Genomic DNA, 18,930 nt, shown 5'->3' with positions numbered 1-18,930 from the left:
ATCCGTTGAAAACCTATACTTTTGGAGCACCTTAAGAAATAAGAATCTAGTTTTCTTAGCAGAACTTAGCGAGCTGTGCATCTTTAGTTTCTTCTTCTTATCTTTATTTGATTTTTCATAATACTGGTTCTTTTTTAAACACCCGGTATTAACTTCACACTATAGCGTTATTGCCCAACAGAAATCTATTAATATATAGATCTATTTATTATATTATAATATATCATTAATGTATTATGTATCTACCTATAATTATTTAATATTTTTTTATTCAAAAAAGGTAGTAAGTCACATCTGATGGTAGACATGACGTGTAGAAAATCCATTATAAATAAATGTGTCAAGAACACAGATTTCAACGAATTAAGGAGAAAAATAATCAGATATTTTATTGAATAACAGTTTAAACAGTACACACATCATTTACAGTTATACAGTTTATTAATTCTTTCTATGTCTCTTTCGCTGAGTTTTCCTTTAGTGAGTGGATCCAAAAGAAGTGATCCGTCGATTCCCTCCATTGTTCGGAGACCTTCCTTTCTGTTTTTTGATCCAGTGTATGATCCGTACAGCATTATAGAATTATAATCAAATGGCGTTAAGAGGAGATTTTGACGCGGCTTCAGCTTGAAAAACTGACCTTCCTCTCCTGAAAATTCAAAAAAGGAAATAATAACATATGGTAAATTTGCTCCAGTGGTTCCCAAAAAGTGTTAAGCGGAATCCTACGGTTCCGTGAAAGGGCAAAGAAGTTCCATGAGTTAGGACTTGTTTGCTCTAAATATTAAAAAAAAAAGTAAATAATACTCCCTGTGACACCCGTTCTTTGTGGGACGATTTTATTTATGGTTCGTCTTTTAGAACACTCAAAATGATGACGAGGACTGTATATATACATATTTATTTTAAATTTTGGATTATTGATGATCGAAACTTACAAATATTTAAATAAAATAGAAATAAAACTGTGGTTACCGGAAGGCGATCACAGGTTACCCATTAGCAAAATGGTTGTTGACTAATTTTTTTTTCGTCTACGTTCTTTGGTTTTAGCTTTTGCCGCCTAGGTAAGTTTAAGCCTTGGAATCGTTTTTTTTTCTTCCTTTAACTCCAACCCTTGGGACTGTGTCAATCAGTTTGTTTGAGACCCTCTTTATTTGTGATATTCACCTGAATTAGTATTGAAAACGATCCAGTTTGAACTGTGGGTTAGAATTTCTGATTCGTAATTAAAACAATAAAAACAAAAATATCGTTCAAATGATGAAATTCTCTTTTATTCACAACTCAAGAAGTATTTATGGGATCTCTCTGATCCCATATCTCAACAATAAATTCCCCAACTTAATGCATAACATAATTAAAAGTGAAAAAAAGAATTCTGAAGAAAATTATCAAACAGCAGCGGTCGCCATAGCAACGCATGCAATGACGAAGCATGCGCACTGCTTACTGTTATTCTTGAACACAGTTGAAAAGTGAAAAGTGTGATGACGTCCAAATTAGATGTGCACGCCATCAAACCCAAAACAACAACCATTTTGCCAATGGTTAACAAAGTACAGCTTTTATTTCTAGAGCCCCATTGCTCCCTTGTTCTTCATTCTACACTCTATGAGCATCATGTTCATAATTAATCTCATTTCTCTCAAGAAAGACCTTCTCTATTAACTCTTTCCTCTCCCGCGATTAGGGGAACCACTCTTCCCGCACCCACTGACCCTCAGCTAAGGGGTCATTCAGATGCGTGGGAGAGGAATCAGAGTCCTGACACTCCCTTCATCTTAAATTATTTGTTACATTTCGGTCGAAAATTTTGTCCCAAATTAATTGCTACGTTTCAAGTAGGTGGAATCATAAATAACTTCCGATGCAGCTTAGTATATCAACATGAATAAAATTATACTGATAATGATTTCACGATTCATTAGTTAGAAGATAGTGTAATTCGATTACTGGTAGACTCCTCATAAAATGGGAGCGTGACTCAAGAGCGGGGATTTTTTTAAACTGATTTGGTAATGATTTAAGGAGGGAACGCTTGATAATAAAATACAGTTGATTGATAGCATAGCACTCTTAAAAACGTTCAAACGAAATTATAAAATCATCAGTGTCAAACATCAGTTCAAAAGCAACCAGTTTGGGATAGTAGCAGAAATAATGATTAATGCAATAATGAAAACGTAAACAAGAATATCATTCTTACAAGATTCGTCTAGCTGAAAAACCACACATAATTGTAGAAAAGCTTATTAAGCTAAGTAAGACAGAAAAAGTTGTCTGCCTTAGGAAGTTACCTCACTCGCCGAAGATGCAATAAAGAGAGTTGTTTCTATGTTGTTAAAAAAAAACAATTTCTAGATCCATGAATCAGGTTTTAACTCCGTTCACTAACAAAAGCTTTCGAAATTGACTTTTTTAGCCATTATATGCGATATTTTGGCTATTGTAAACACAAGTCAAAGTTCCCCAAGGAAATCGACTATTTAGAGTTTCATAAAAAAAATTGAAAAATGGAAACTTCTTTCTACATTAACATTCTACGTTATAGTAGTCAGCCTATTTAGTCATGAACCTTTTAATATAATTACAGTTTCTGTTAGACTTGGACTGTAATTACAGGCAAAGTGCCTCAGCCAAAGCGTGTGATTTACCGACTTTGTTAATATCCTTAGGGAGCTTAGTTTAGTACTTCAGTTCTCGGTACTTTTAATGGCATCTCTATTAAAAAGATGGCTGACCGTGGAATCGGCCTCTGACCACTGAGTCTCAGCCAGAGGCTAAAATTGCTATTACCTTCCCACCTCACTAAATGGATAAACAGCTCAGTGAACCACTGACCAAATGAATTGCACGAGTCTGAATTGATAATTATCTTTCCAAGTAAAGTTGATGTGTAATTTATCTAAACCATATAACATATACTCAAATGACTTATATGCTTAATTGGTTCACCTAACACTCGGTCCTTCATTCAATTGACTATCCTTGTGTTGAACTTCCTGTTATATTATTTTAAGCGCTTCTCAACTAATACCAAGCTTCTTCAGAAGACAATCTAAACACTGGTATATTATTGGCCAGAATCGCGCAATGTCACGAATTACCCTGACACGTAGAGACATTATGTATGACATCGTGAAAAAAATAATTTTTTTAAATATAGATTAGAAAACACGCTTTCCTGTACTACCTGTTTTAATGTTTTCCCAGTTAATCTTTATATAATCATCTCGATCGGACCTGTTCTGTTCGTGATAAAATCCGATAGCGTGTCCCAGTTCGTGTATGACTATGCCTTCGTGGCCACAGTTCCTTCCTAGAGACACTTCTTGGCCGCCTCCTTTTCTTCCCACATAAGAATAACATCTGAAATAAAATGCTGCTATTCAAATGACAATAATTCTTAATAATTATCTTAACCCATTGTGCAGCTCTAGTGCGACGCAAATTAACAACAACAACAACTTAATAATTATCTAAAAGCTGTGAACTCATTTCCTGAAATAAATACAATAATTTGTTTCTACATAAAAAAATCTATACATTCATTATGGTTTATAGCTTGATATTTTAGCAAGGATAAAAAATAACAAAGACACAGTTCCCAGTAGAACACCGTAGTCAAGCATTACTGGCTACGGTCAGTAAGCGGGTGATCACTTTGATCAGCCTGCGTAGGGACGAGGGTGTGCGGTATCAGTCCTCGTTAAACTGTTCTACCGTTAAGTGCTCGATTTCTCGAAGGTCGTCGGACACCAAAACAGGGGACATATCCCCTCTGCAGAGGATCAAAATTGCAATGGCATATCTTCGGATCATCCTCAGGGATGTTTCCCAGACAGTCACCAATAACCCATAGTGCAGTTCTAGTGCGAAGTAAATAAAGTACCTACCATTAAAAATAAAAATTATCGAAATCTCATGAATTACTACTGAATAAGGAGGATCAGTTTATTTACGAGAGGAAACAGTTCAAGTATTAAAAATTGATTTTAACAAAACTTTTAAGTTCCTTCCGCAATTATATATATTTTCATTCCGTCCTTCTCAATAGTGTTTCCTCAAATCTCAGTAATTTTTCTTCTTTTTTTCATTCGTTAGATTAGCAACCTTTATTGTGCATATTTTTAACACTTAATAATTAACACTTAACAAATGTAATGACTCTTTATAATACGAGAATTTTAAGGGGAAATATAAAGCGTTAAATGACTGGTACAAATAAAGATATCCGGTCTTTTCGGAAAAACCAACTTTTACGTAAACTGTAAAACACTTTCATATATCTGAACACCAAAAATGGTAGTAATGGTACTTTACAGCAAAGGTACTTTAATGGTACTTTAAAAATATTACTTTACAGTAAAGTAGTACTTTACTACCGAGTACACCACAACCAAGGATAGTTCCTTGAGTAGTAAAGCACCTAAAATATTCTTTTACACTACTTGGTGTGAAGTAGCCGCCACCATGCAGCACCTCCTAGGAGAGAGAAGGCCTCAGCATGGATCAATTTAGTAATCAGAGGTAACGAACATAAACTGCGCAGTGGATGAAAAATAAGAAAGATGTCACTACGTTCGGGATACTAAGTTGCGCAGTGGTGATAAATACGAAGGATGGACTACTAAAGGATCAAATTTCTTGTTGATGGTAGCCCGTGATGAGGCCTTCTCTTCCATGTTTGTTATTCGGTAACACTTAAATTTATCAGTTATATCGGTCGCTGAACAGCCTACACAGTTTTGGAGTTTACGACTACTGCTGTTCAACTCCGTAGCCTTGTAATTTTGAATCAATCCAGACGACAAGGAAACTCCTGTATCAGTAACCCCAGAGTTATGATATGTTATGGGAACATGGAGGACTTTGCGACACGACAGATTTAACGTACATCAGTCACCATTTACTACCAGGTAGTCTTCGGTCGGCGGGATCGAACCCACGACCTCTTGGACATGAGACCAATGTCCTTAAATTTATAATTAGAGTAAAATATGATACACATAAGGAATCAGTAAAGTTACTATTACCGTACAGTACAATTCAAGAATAATTGATTTAGGATGCATGCCCTAGTCAAAATGTTTGACAGTTTACCATTGATGGAGCAACATAATCTTGATGGTAACCATCAATAATTCCATCATGAACCATTATATTTTTTGAAGTAACCAACATAAATAACCATCATCCCAATATAAGAATTCAGACAGATTTATGATGGTTCGTCATAAGAATAGCAACTTGTTTTGTTTTTGTTGAACCAACCAACAGAAATCTCCTTCATAGTTTCTTAGAAATCAAATCTTGGGACGGTCATGAACAACCATCACCTTAATGTATGAACCCGGTCTGATTTATGATGGGCAGACATTAAAAAAACCCAAATGTTTTTGATGGTATATTCCTGCTAAATCAACAAAAATTCCCAGTAAGCCATCACGGAAATGTATAATTCGAACCATCGCGGATCATCACGAATTGTTGGTTCATAAGAATCAATCTTCTCTTGATGGTTAATCATCATAGTATTAAGGTAACATTTTCCATCATAGAATGATGGAAGTTTGCTGGCATATCGAAAACCATGAACACATAATAGAAAATGTTGAATGATGGGAACCATCAAATGATGTTGGACCATCATGAATCGTACTAACACCTACCTAAACCATCAAAATGTTTTGATGGGACCATCAAAACTTTTGACATGGGTGTATACGATATTTCTTAAAATAAAATTAGTTTGTTACACTAACGTACACACGACGCAGACAGAATATTAATGATGATTCGAACTGAACCGTAGTGAATAGAAGTTAAATATTATACAATTATTTTATGCAATTCATGAAAATATCTTTATTATACAATTAAAAACATGCATACACTTTAAAATAGTTTATAGGAGCAGTCCGTCACATTAGTCAGACAAGAAGATTTAAATTACTCGGCAAATAATCAATCGACCACAATTAATATTCTTAATCAATTAGGAAAGAGGATTGAAACTAAACTTGGTGTGACCACTTTGTCAATTCAATCCGACAAGAAGACATTCACCAGTACATTTCATATAAAGAAAGCGCTATCTTGTCTGCCATATTGGTCAACAGCTTGAAATTGCACAACCTTTAAGCTTGTAATAATGGTCCAAACGCATTAGTTTTACATTTAAAATAAGCTCTAACATCATTACATACAAGAATTTATTTGAATAGTTTAAACATACAATAATTTTTCGCCAAGTTTACGGAGCTTCAAAACATCCAACCTGTTTCTCCAAGGAGCTGCAGATTGGTGTAAGTTTTACCGTTTATAAGTGTAACTGCACCCATTGAAGTGAATAAGAATACTCGATTCGGTATTTACTTGAAATAAATTGATCATTCGCACTATTTTTAGAGTTTTTCCAAAACCGAATTCGGTAGGCTGGTACTTTATTTTCGTTGCACTAGAGCTGCACAATGGGCAATTGGCGACGCCCTGGGAAACATCCCTGATGCTGATACGAAGACAAGTCATTGCAATTTTGATCCTCTGCAGAGAGGATGACTCCTCTGCTTTCGTAGCCCGAGTACCTGCGTGCAAAGTCGAGCACTTCACAGTAGAATAGTTTAACAAGAACCGATGCCGCATACCCTCGGATCCTACGCAGGCTGATCAAAGTGGTCACCCACCCACTTACTGATCTCAGCCAGTAATGCTTGACTTCTACTTCACGATCCTCTGCTGGACACACCGAATCCGGATAGGTATTACAGCACGGTTTTTACAGTTCATTGCGACGCGATATCTCGCAAGGGTTTTTTGACCACAAATAAATTTATGTTTAAACATTCTACATTCTTATCGGCACGTGACACAGAAAGACAAGATGCCCGAAGAATCTCCCGCGAGGGGTGATTATAATGTATAGTTTGTCCAAAGTAAGAACTCCTCTAGCTATTCGTCTGGACCCGTGGCGGTGACTATGGTAACGAGGTATAACTATTTCAAGTAGGGGTATAGGGTCACGGTTTAGGACATATTTTGGCTCAGGTCGGCGGGAGAAAGAGAATCTCCCTCTTCGGTCTATTGTGTCAGCCATTGAGTTTAGAGAAGCTACCCCTCTCTGAAATGCGCTATTCTTGTTTCCATAGCAGCAGACGGCCTCAGATTTTGTGGCGAGGGGAGTTCTTACCGTATACAAACTATAGCAAGACAAAACTGCTATTTGTTTTTAGCCAAAAAAACACGTGTGAAAAATAGGTAGTAGATAGCTCGGCCGGATGGAAAAGTTGGTCGTGGGAATCCTTAGTCCGCTCGTTCAAAGTGATCACCTTGCCTCAAAAGTCACTGCAATAAATGCGAATTTTCTCTATTATAAGATAGGCAATACTAACCCTTGCCCTGAAAAGAGGCGAATGTAGTCCTTCTCCCATCTTCTTTGTCTGAATTGAATGCAAGTGACATTCTTGTAGTGATCAAAAGCTCTTTGAAGAACCACGTCAGCTAAAGAAAATAAATAAATAATAGAATTAACATTGGAATAAGGTGGCTCCTCATTATTAATCAATTTTAAAAACATTGTACTCCGATTCCCGGATGATTTACAGATTTAGTTCGAGGAATCATCAAAACCCCAGAAACATAAAAGAAAGAAAAATGAAAATCTACTACTCAGTCTGAAACTGTTAAGTACCCATCAGCTAATAATAATTTTGCATGTCAGATTTTTTTTTCAAAGAAAAGGAACAATGTTTGCTATTTTATCATAAAAAGAATTGCAGCTCGCAAACAGTTCCCTTTTGAATAGTACTGGAGCAATTTAAAGCTTTTTAGTATTATTTTAACGAAAAATTCATATCAATATAGAAATGAAAAATGCGTATACGCGCATAGCACTAATATTACATATTTTATCACTTGCATAAAAATAATACTGTACTTACGTACAGTTTCATTCAGTCCAGGCTCTTTGAAATAATAAACAATTCCTTTAGGCCATAAGAGTTCTGTTCTTGGGACAGCACTTCTATCATCCTGTTAAATAAAAAGCAATAAGGTATCATTCATATAGTACGTAAGGAACCAAGGGTGACATGCACCCAAGCTTGATTTGCTTCATTTTAGGAGGACTGGGAGAAATACTTTCTAAGTTTATTTTATTCGAAAAAAACCTCGTAAATTGCAAAAAGTCAAGGAAAAATGTAAAGTAAGAAAGATTCGTAATAATGAATACAGGAGAAAAGTTTTTAAAAAAAGTCTTGAGTAAGTTTAAAGAGTTTGCAATTTGCTATCAACTTTTACATATATTTTTAGGATCATTTACAAAAATTAAGTAAAAGACAGTATGTACATGAAAAATTGCAAATTAATATTTAAACAAAAGAATGCCAAAACTCCATCAAAAGCTAACAAAACGCTGTTGATTGCTGATCAAAATCTGTTTGATTGCCTGATAAAAAATCGGACATGTTTTTTTATTTGCCTTGAAACACAAACATGTATTTTTAAACTCCATATTGAAAAAATGATTATTAAGCAAATTTTAAAGTTGAAAAAAAATGAATAATAATACCTCTGGATTGAAACCTAACATGTCGCCTCCGACTAAATCAGGATTCTCCATGGCACCATGGTCAAAGTCACCTACAGAGTAAGAGGAAAATTCAAGGGCAACCGGCACAGAAAATAATTTTTTTTTCTTTATATGTTGTTTATAAAGTGAACAAATCAGTGATTCTAACAGTTAATGTGTTAATCTAGTTAATGTTTCAAAAAATTTGCTTCAGTTCTCAAATGACCTGCCAACTACCTAGAAAATCTGCAAATTACCTTTTGGAGCTCATTAAAGTGAGAGAAAAATTCTTTGCTGAACAACAGCAACGTTTCTGTTTGCTTAAATCAACATTATTTATTTTTCGTTATGAAGCAAGTAATTACAATAAACACAGAAATTGAGAAAATCAATCACTTTAAGAGCTATAATACAAAAATCAAACGATAAATTAACATAATACCATCGATTTTTTAATAACTGAAGAATCAAGTCAATGAATACAAATTAGTTGATAGAATGACAGAAACAAACTTAAGAACGTAAACGATACTAAAACTATTAATGTGTATGTTACTGTGAATGACAGAAATGGGTAGTTGTTGACTTCCAACGGTGAGTGCTGACAATCACATAGTCGCTTTGGAAAATGTACGAAATATATACTAGATCTAGTTAAGTGCCACTGCCCAGTATATCCTACATCAATATAATTTTAAGGTTCAATGCCACTGCCCGGTATGCCCTACATGAATGTTCTTCGTTAAGGTCAAATGTCACTGCTCAGTGTACATTTAATCGGTAATCCGAACACTGGTGTTTCTCCTAGTCTATCTTCAGCAGATATTAAAATATCGACTAAATATAAAAACATCAACGAATAAATTAATTATCAAATCGGGTAAAACAAATATGTCGGACATTCACCAAAGCGACTATGGAATTGTTGACATTCACCGGTGAAAGTCGACATTCTCTTGATTTCTGTCAACCACGGTAACAGCTGTATTTCATTAATACATCAAATGAATCCATGTTAATTGACGATTAAATACTTAACACTAGATTGCCTAAGGAAGCCATTTTGACTGATTTTAATTTCAATTAGAAAAACAATGATGTATATAATGACACAATTTCTTAGAATTTTGTACAACATATAATTTTTTTATTGTTAATATTTTCTACTAACTTGTTATCTGACTGTAAATAATATAAAAAATATTAAAAACTAATTGTAAACAAATTTCTTTACACGTTATTTATTCTTTTACAATCCTATCATTTTAACTGCTTTTAGGCAATATAGGTATATACTAAGTTTCAGTCTTTCTAGTGTTAAGCAAAATAATGTTTTTCTCTTGGACAAATCTATTACTGTGCCAGACCTGATAAACAAAAAGGACTTTATTATTTGCTGCCATTTGCAAATGCATCCGGATATTTGTAAAATTTAAAAAATAAATTATATGCATACTTTAAATTTATTTCTATTAAATTTATGTCAAAAAACATGAAAATTGTGTCAAAGAAATTTAATAGATAACATTTATCTAGGTCTAGTTAAGTGCCACTGCCCGGTGTGGCATACATCACTGTTTTTCTAAGGTTCAGTGCCACTGCCGGGTATGACCTACATCAATGTTTTCTTTAAAAGTGCCCTTGCTTCGTATGCATTTAACCGGTACTCCAGACACTGCTGTTTCCCTAATCTACCCTCAATAGATATTACAATATCGAATAAACATAATATCAGCGAATAAATTAATATTGGATATAACAAATATTTCTTACATTCACCAAAACGACTATGTGATTGTTGACATTCACCGGTGAAAGTAGACATTCGGTTCATTCACGGTAACATGTACAATACATAAGTGCCAAAAATGCTTTTTTCCTCACTTTAACGGATTACCCTAGTTAACCTGCTGTTTGACAAGCGAATGTGCAGGGCAGATTAACCTAGTTAACCTGCAGGTTAGCAAGAGAATGTGCATATTAAAGGTTTGAGAGCCTTAGCGGTAATATATAGATAAATTCGTAATGAAGATACTTAGAAAGTTAAGGCTGCGAGCACACAAGTTTTTCGTTTCTTAAACAGGCGGATATCCCACAAAAACAAATTGAAAGAAATGTCATATTCCACAAATACAAATTGAAAGAAATGCTATATTCCACAAACACAAATTGAAAGATAAGGCTTTCAGTATTCTAATTCTTCATAAATCAATCTATCCTTATCTGCCTCTCTGCTGACCCTAAGTATGATCCTCACAATGACCGATCCCCAATCCTGTAGCGTCCCCCATGTAAAAAAGGGGAAACCTCAAACGATTTGTAGTTGCAAATTTCATGGGGGGTCAAATTTCATTGGTAGAATCCAAACTTGTGTGTGGGCAGCCTAGGCATATTAATTGTCATAACTTACCAAGAGTCCTTCCGTTGCAAAAGCTTAAAAATGTAATTAAAATTGCTCCTCCTATCATGATGAAACACTGAAGGGTTATAGATATAGTTACTAGATGAAACTCGTTGAGAGGTATAATTGACAAGTAAGAGAAGAAAACAGAAGTTCTGTTATAAAATGGAGGAGGAAAAAAAATCAAAGCAAAAATCAATCATTCAATTTCTTTCATCCTATTCCTAATCTCTGGAAACAGGTGGTGGCATTCTCTTTTCAAATTATCGCAATGGAAACTGATTTAATTTATTCTTATCTGTTCGCTACATAATTTTGCATAGAAATTTCTCCTGTAACAGGGTCTAATGTCTGACTTAAAACGCTGTAAAAGTACGGGTACGTAGTAGTATTTTCCATCCGTTTTGTAACATAAACAGGTTTAAGTCGTTGCATTTTTATTTTTAGAGGAATTTCTTTTTTGCATAGTACATCTCCCAACCAATAAGATTAACTCTATTTAGAAAAACACAAGTCCCGTAACACCAGGATGCACCTTTTTTTGTTTATAACAACCAACATAAGCCAACATAATAAGCTAGGCCAACATAATTTGTAGCTAAAACGTGAAAATAGAATATTAGATAAAGGAATATTGTAGTACGAAAACCCGACATAAACATAAGAAATAAATGATTCTGTGATTGAATCACTTTTTCTAAACATTTTCAATTTTTTCTTAGAATTGACAGTTTGAAAATTGACACTTTTAGTAAAATATTTTTTCAAGAAAAAATCTTTATAAGAATTTTTTTTCTTCTTATTTTTAGCTAATTTACATATAAATTTATATTTTTTTCTTATTCCACGTAAGTTGATCTTGAATATTAAGATTTTAAAGTAAAAAGAAAAAAAACTTTAAGTAGTTTTATAATCTATAATATTACTTTCTGAAATGTTTCAAAAGGTTGCATTAAAATAATACGGCCATTGTGCCATAGCACTCTAAACACAAATTTTATTTGAATGCGTGTAAGCTTTTTAGTCTTGAATAATCAAATGTTGCCAGTACTACTAGGACAAAAAGTACTGAACACAAAAGTATTCCAATTCTTCTTATAAAATTATACTTCTATAAATTCTTTTCATAATATCCCTATTCTTCTAGTAAATAGATATTATTCAGTTTTTTAGGTTGTCTTAAGTAATACTTTAAGTAGTATTCAATAGTTAATTTTACACTCATTAATTATTTACGATAATTTTGCATTTTTATCGAAATAAAAATTTAGTTACGAAGTAATTATATATTTAGATTTATTTTTGATCCTTTCTTAAATGGCTATAGAAATTTTAAATAAAAACGATGCTATAGTACAGCATGTTGTCAAACTCATTATTTGTAACGGAGCCTACATTTTTCAAGCAATAGCATGCATATTTTATATTCAAGTAATTATATCAAGTTATTTAAATTTTGTACATTTGCTGTACATTTGAATTGGTTAACATTGCCATTGGTAAAGCTTATATGTTGTAAAAGATAATTTGGGAAGGTGACCAAGCTGAGCGGTCAATCAACTGCGAAGTTTTCTTTCGCTTCTTTCGATCGATACTTGACGACCAAATTATAGTTCTGGAAAATTCGAGTTTTGAAGCGATAGGACTAATTTTTACGGTTGTCTTTCTTGTTGTAGTTCATTTACGTCGCACTAGGGCTGCACAATGGGCTATTGGCGACGGTCTGGGAAACATCCCGGGGGATGATCCGAAGACATGCCATCATAATTTTGATCCTCTGCAGAGGGGATGGCACCCCAGCTTCGGTAGCCCGACGACCTTCAAGCGAAGTCGAGCACTTTACAGTAGAACAGTTTAACGAGGACCAATACCGCACACCCTCGGTCCCTTCGCAGACTGATCCGAGTTGTGACCCACCCGCACACTGACCGCAGCCAGTGATGCTTGACTTCGGTGATCTGCTGTCTTAACGATCAGTCCACTGCGGGACAAATTTGAAAAGCAGCTGGCCATTTATAAACCAGTTTGGTGCTCAAAAAGTGGCGCTAATTACTTGAGAATGGCGAAAAAAAGGGCATTCCACAAATTTTCTGTATTAATTAAATTTTTTTTCAAACATTTTGTTTAAAATTAAAAGTTTAGAAATGCCAAAAGTATGTTTCTCAACAGGATGCAGTACCGGATATTCAAAGAAACACTAAAATATGGAAAAAATGAAATTGTCTCAATTTCAAGGGCGCAGTTGTTTCTCTTCTTACTCCCGCGTTGAAATGAACCCTGCGTCCGAGGAGGTGGAGCAAAGTGCCTTTTCCTGTCATTCATGTACAATGTACAACATTTCCTGTATAATGTACTTCTGTCTTTACTATCCAGTGTCAAACCCAGTGGAATGCTAACCGGGGGGGGGATGCAGAACACCTCTAAAATTTAAGTGATAGGGCAAATAACGTGTTTCGCCCCTCCAGGAATTTAGACACTCTCAAAAATAAAGTCTAGTAAAATCGGTAATTTTTAAAAGAAATTCAATTTTGAAGCTAGTTAGGAATATTGTTCATAGAAAAAAAAATGAAAAATATAAATTTGTAGCAGTAAATTAACATAATTGTTTTAAATTTTCTGTATAATTTTAAGATTTCATTTGACACAATATTAGCTGATATGAACGTTAATTAAAAGATATGAAACAATCTAATACGATTAATTTTCATTCTAGAATGTGCACTAGATTCCTATAGACTATTGGAGCACTTAATTACACTAGGATGGACATTTAGGATTCGACTACACCCTTTGGATTGTCATGGACATGGGTTTAACAAAACTGTCAATTCAGGTGATGGAAGATAAAGGTAAAGTCTTTGCCATATTAATCATACATTATGATGTATAATAAAACAAATCACTTTATCCCGAATCTAAAAGTATATTCGCTTACTCTTAAAAATTTGATATATATCAAATATTTCAGTTTACTAAGCTATTTTAGGGGCTCTCAAAGACATCGTAATTTCAGATTTTCCTTAAAAATATCACTAAATTCAGTATTTTTCTAACTCAACTATTTATTTCATTAATTTTATTTTATTTTATAACCGTCATTGAACAGTCGACCCAATTTTGGATTTACCAACTCCATGACCTTGTAGTTTTGAACCTAATCCAGAAGACAAGGGAACTCCAGGATCAAGTATTAGTAGAAACTTGCCTTCGTGTAGGACTTTTGATGGAACTAACGCGCATTTGCGTTGTATGGAGAGAAAGGTCAGGAAAACCTACCACGGTTAGTCTGACGACAAGGGGACTCCAACCCTTGATCCATCTACCACTGAGGATATTTTACGCCAGCACTGTGGTCGGCGCGAGCTGGGTGCGGAATCCGAGCCACCTCATTGGAAGGCGAACACTCAATTCCCTGATCCACCACGATCCATTTCATTATATATCCGTCGTTGAAGAGCCGACCCAAATTTGGGTTTACGACTACTAGTGTTCAACACCGTAGCCTAGTAATTTTGAACCAATCCAGAAGATAAGGAAACACCTGGACCAGTGGTGTGATTTGTTATGGGAACATGGAGGACTTTAAAACTCAATAGATTTAACGTGAATCAGTCACCATTTACTACACGGAGAGTCTTCGGTATTTCATTAATTTGTAACATTCAGTGACCAAAAAAAACATGCGTATCAAAAAAAATTTCTCCTGGATCATTTACATCAAATAAAGTCATCGCCAAAGGTAACACTGACATGGGTCTGCAATTTAAACTTATACACAACTAAATGTTTTCTTTCTGCTTTAACTTAGGAGTTTCATTTTAAACTGATTTCTAATATTAATTGAATATTTTAGTCTAGTTCATTATTGGTCATTTTTCAACTACAATTCCTGGTTGGTGAATAGTCAGCAACTTTGCCATATACACCCTTGTGCAAATTAATTGAAACAAACTTTTTTTTTCGTGTTTTTTACACCCGAAAAAGAAGATGTTTTGGGGTTGTTTCGGTTACAATGGGGTTGGACCTTTGCAGCCTATTGACGGTATGATGCGTTCTGAGCAATACATTACTATTCTGGGTAAAAAAGTTGTTCCAGAGTTGAAAAAACGATACCCTGGTGGAACAAGGATTTTTCAACAGGATTTAGCTCCTTGCCATACGTCCAAAATTGTCAAGAAATTCATGTCTGAGAATCAAATTGAGACATTGGAATGGTCAGGGAACTCTCCGGATATCAACCCAATTGAGAATCTCTGGGCCATATGCAAGAATCGCCTATTAAATATGGACTGTACAACTATGGAGAAGCTAATCACGGCGTTAATTCATGTGTGGTACAAGGACACAAATATTATAAATGACTGTAAAAAATTAGTGGAATCCATGCCGAATCGTGTCCAAATGTTAATAAAGTGTCGTGGAGATCATATTATGTACTAAAAATTTTTGAGTTTGTATAAATTTAAATAAAATAGCCTTTTCTCTTAGTTTTCTGAATTTATTGAGTTTGTTTCAATTAATTTGCACAAGGGTGTATGATCCTTGAAATGACCTGTAATATCTTTGCTCCCATAAAATACTACCTTAACCCTCCCATTATATCTCAGAATTGAATTTGTGATTTTGTAAAATTACTACTGGTATCTGATAGAAGAGATGATATCGATCGCTTTTTCGACTAGCTAAGTTTCACCAAAATAAAAATAAAAACTTTAAAAACCAACTTAAGACATATATTGGATTTTGGAAAATCCGAATTCTCACAGAAAATACACTTGCTACTGATTTATACGGAGCAAATTCTTCGTTTTTATTTTATTTCGATAAACTTGACTCAAAAACTTACCTGAAAATGTTTCAGAGTGGACAAATTCCGAATTCAACATATGTAAAGTTGTAGTATTAAATTATGTCAATGCCAAAGCGAAACAAGAAGTCAAGCTAAGCAATGATTACATAGAATCGATAAATGCACAAAAACATAAACAAAATGTTCTGCGAGTTGTCGAGCAAGATAGACCGAATCAGAGAGATCTCCAAACATCGTTAAAATGCACTTTAATTTAAATTTCCATATTTCTTCAGATAATATGTAATTTTATTTTGATTCATTGTACCCTTCTTTTTAAAATTTCCATACTTCTTGGATTGGTGAACCACCTAAATATCATTTAAATGTTTTGTATCTTATTTTTTTAACATGTAACAAGGAAAAATTCAAAATTCAAATAACAAGGAAAAATTTTTTGCAAAAATTCTGAGAAACATTGGATGCCGGATGCACATGGACATACATGTATAAAATGTTTCAAAAACTGCCAGCTCAGTTCTATAAAGTTTTAAATTTCTAATTTTTATCAATACATTAGAATATGCAATCACGTGCAACTTCCCCAATGCTATGTATGACAGTTAAGTAACTGTTTATAGCTATTATTCCTAGATTTGAACTATTAAAACAATTTATTCATTGACCAACGAAGCACATGTTTCAAAAATGTGGAATGCTAAGATGCAAAACCTTTCTCAAGTATTATGCTTTAAGAAAATTGAGGCGTACTTTTATAAGATATTTATTCTTTAAGTTAGATTCAGGGTTGCCACTCAAATCTGGAAATAAAATTCCCTGTGTTTTCCCTGTACATATTATACACAATATATTAGGAGGAAACAACAATTACTGTGCTCTTGTGTGAGCTACATTGGACAAGCTATATTTATTATTTTTAATTGCTGGAAAAACAACTGAACATACTTAAATAATGCTATAGTAAATGAAATAGTTTAGTAAAGCTGAAATATCATGGTTAAATAACCCATAGATTACGCTTTGAGTGGTCACCATTTTTTAAAAGACAAAAATAAGAAACAAAACTCCCTGTATTTTCCCAGTTTGTAAAGAAAAAAAATCAAAATTCCCCGCATTTTCGGTTATTTTAGGTGATTTTAATATTCCTTGTATTTTCCAGGTTTTGCCTGTGGAATGGCAACCCTGTAAGATCACTCCATGATATGGTCATGTATTCCATATAAGTATCTTCATCGATGACATACCTTAGAACATTTTGCCATGCTCCTTATTGTGCTATAACTTTTTAATGAGCCATTTATTTCTAGTAAGAGTAAATTAAAATATTTCTTCGGTGTACTGTGTAAGCCCTAGATTGAAGAGAAGCTACTCTCCCTGAAATCGCTATTCTTGTTTCCATAGCAGCAGAGACGGCCTCAGACTTTGTGGCAGGGGGACTTCTTTCCGTAGACAAACTATCCTACCTGCCAACATTGGAAAAATAAGATAACGTAGAATTGGCCAGCGGCATTTTTTAGGCTGCTGGTTAAGTTTTGATACATCTTGTACAATTAAGTAAGTCAAAAAGAGAAATTCAAAATTGGAAATAATATAAGCACTTACATTTAGCGAAATTAAAAAATATGTATATGAACCTTAATCTGAAGATTTTATTAAAACTATTATTTATAATTACTTAAAATATTTTATTTTATAACTGTCGATGAACAGCCAAAACAATTTTGAGTTTACGAATACAGATGTTCAACTTTGTAGCCTTGTAATTTCGAACCCAATCCAGAAGACAAGGGAACTCCTGGATCAAGTTTTGGGAGAAATTTGCCTTCATGGAGGAATTAACCCGCATTTGAGTTACATGGAGAGAAAAACCGCCCGCGGTTAGCATGATGGACAGGAGACTCTAACCTCTAATCCGTCTGCCACTGAGGATATTTTACGTCAGCACTGTGGTCGGTGCAATCTGGATGCGGAATTTGCATCGATCAGTCATCGCCGAGACTCGAACATGGTTCACCTCATTGGAAGGTGAACGCTCTATAACCTGAGCCATCACGGCTCGACTTAGACTTAGAGGTTCGGCAGCTCTGATGAGCAGGGCACATCGACCAGAGGTCTATTGTACCCAAACCGTAGTCGTGATTAGCAAGAAAGCCCTATAGCTGAAATAAAGTTCAGCAAGCACCTTACAGGAACATCTTGCAGTTCCCAGGCATTGTTGCAATGCTGCCCTAAATGCTCAAATCTTTGAGCAGAATAGACGTCACAACCACAAAGTATGTGTCGTGATGTCTCTTCTTCTAGATGACAACCCCGACAAAGAGAATTGGATTCTATTCCCATAATGTGTAGGTGTCTCCTGAGGATACAGTGACCAGTAAGAAGACCTATGATCGTCCTTATACTGTTTCTATTAAGCTTTAAAAGCTCCTTTTGACGTACACTAAGACAGTCTCTCGATTCAGCTCCTTAGCTTGTCTCTGACCGTCAGCAGCGCGCCATTGTTCATGGGCAATCTTGCCGTAGAGCTTGAAAATGGTTGCCCTAAATGAGGGAGAAATTCCCAGGGCAGGTCCAGGGCCCCAGAAAATTGCATTAGAGCCAGCCTGTGCTGCTTCATCAGCTAGCTCATTTCCACCAATACCCTTATGTCCAGGTACCCAATGCAGGGATACCTTGTTATGAGCGGACAGGTCACAGAGGACCGAGAAGCATTCCCACACCAACAAAGAGGTGAATTTACACCTTGACAGTGATAGGAGAGCAGCCTGACTGTCAGAACAGATGCGGATAGTCGTATTTTGATATCCCTTGTCTAAGCATAACTTGCGCAAGATAATGGCATAGACCTCAGCCTGAAAAACGGTGGCATAGTTTCCCAGGGGAAAGTGAAGTTTGGTACCGTTATTGGAGCGATAAATTCCTGCTCCTGATTTGGCACCAATCTTTGAACCATCAGTGTACCATATTAGGCATTTGCCTTTAAGCCACCGAGGAGAATTAAACCATTCATCTCTAGTAGGAAAATGGATCTTGAAGGGCTTGTGAAAAGCGTATCTTAGTGACATATAGTCACTAGGCATAATAAAAGAGGGTAAATCCATCACTTGTGAAACAAGATGTCCCCATGACAAGGCCAAGGTACATAAG

The 18,930-nt window shown here is 34.9% G+C and overlaps 1 protein-coding gene across 1 annotated transcript; it reads right to left on the bottom strand.

Moving 5' to 3' along the window:
* Positions 1-363: 363 nt before the first annotated feature.
* LOC107448503 (astacin-like metalloprotease toxin 5) lies at positions 364-11,205 on the bottom strand. Its single transcript, XM_016063729.5, has 6 exons — positions 10,983-11,205; positions 8,573-8,643; positions 7,944-8,034; positions 7,395-7,503; positions 3,197-3,372; positions 364-649 (listed from the first exon to the last, which is right to left on the bottom strand). Exons 1-6 carry the CDS (start codon positions 11,038-11,040, stop codon positions 420-422), a joined length of 735 nt encoding a protein of 244 aa, XP_015919215.3. The 5' UTR covers positions 11,041-11,205; the 3' UTR covers positions 364-419.
* Positions 11,206-18,930: the final 7,725 nt, after the last annotated feature.

The sequence above is a fragment of the Parasteatoda tepidariorum genome, chromosome 6 (genome assembly GCF_982258835.1).
Source record: "Parasteatoda tepidariorum strain Cologne lab strain chromosome 6, Ptep-v5.0, whole genome shotgun sequence".
Lineage (NCBI taxonomy): Eukaryota > Metazoa > Arthropoda > Arachnida > Araneae > Theridiidae > Parasteatoda > Parasteatoda tepidariorum.
The sequence above is the reverse complement of the archived record's forward strand: the minus strand, read 5'-3'. Positions and strand labels throughout refer to the sequence as shown.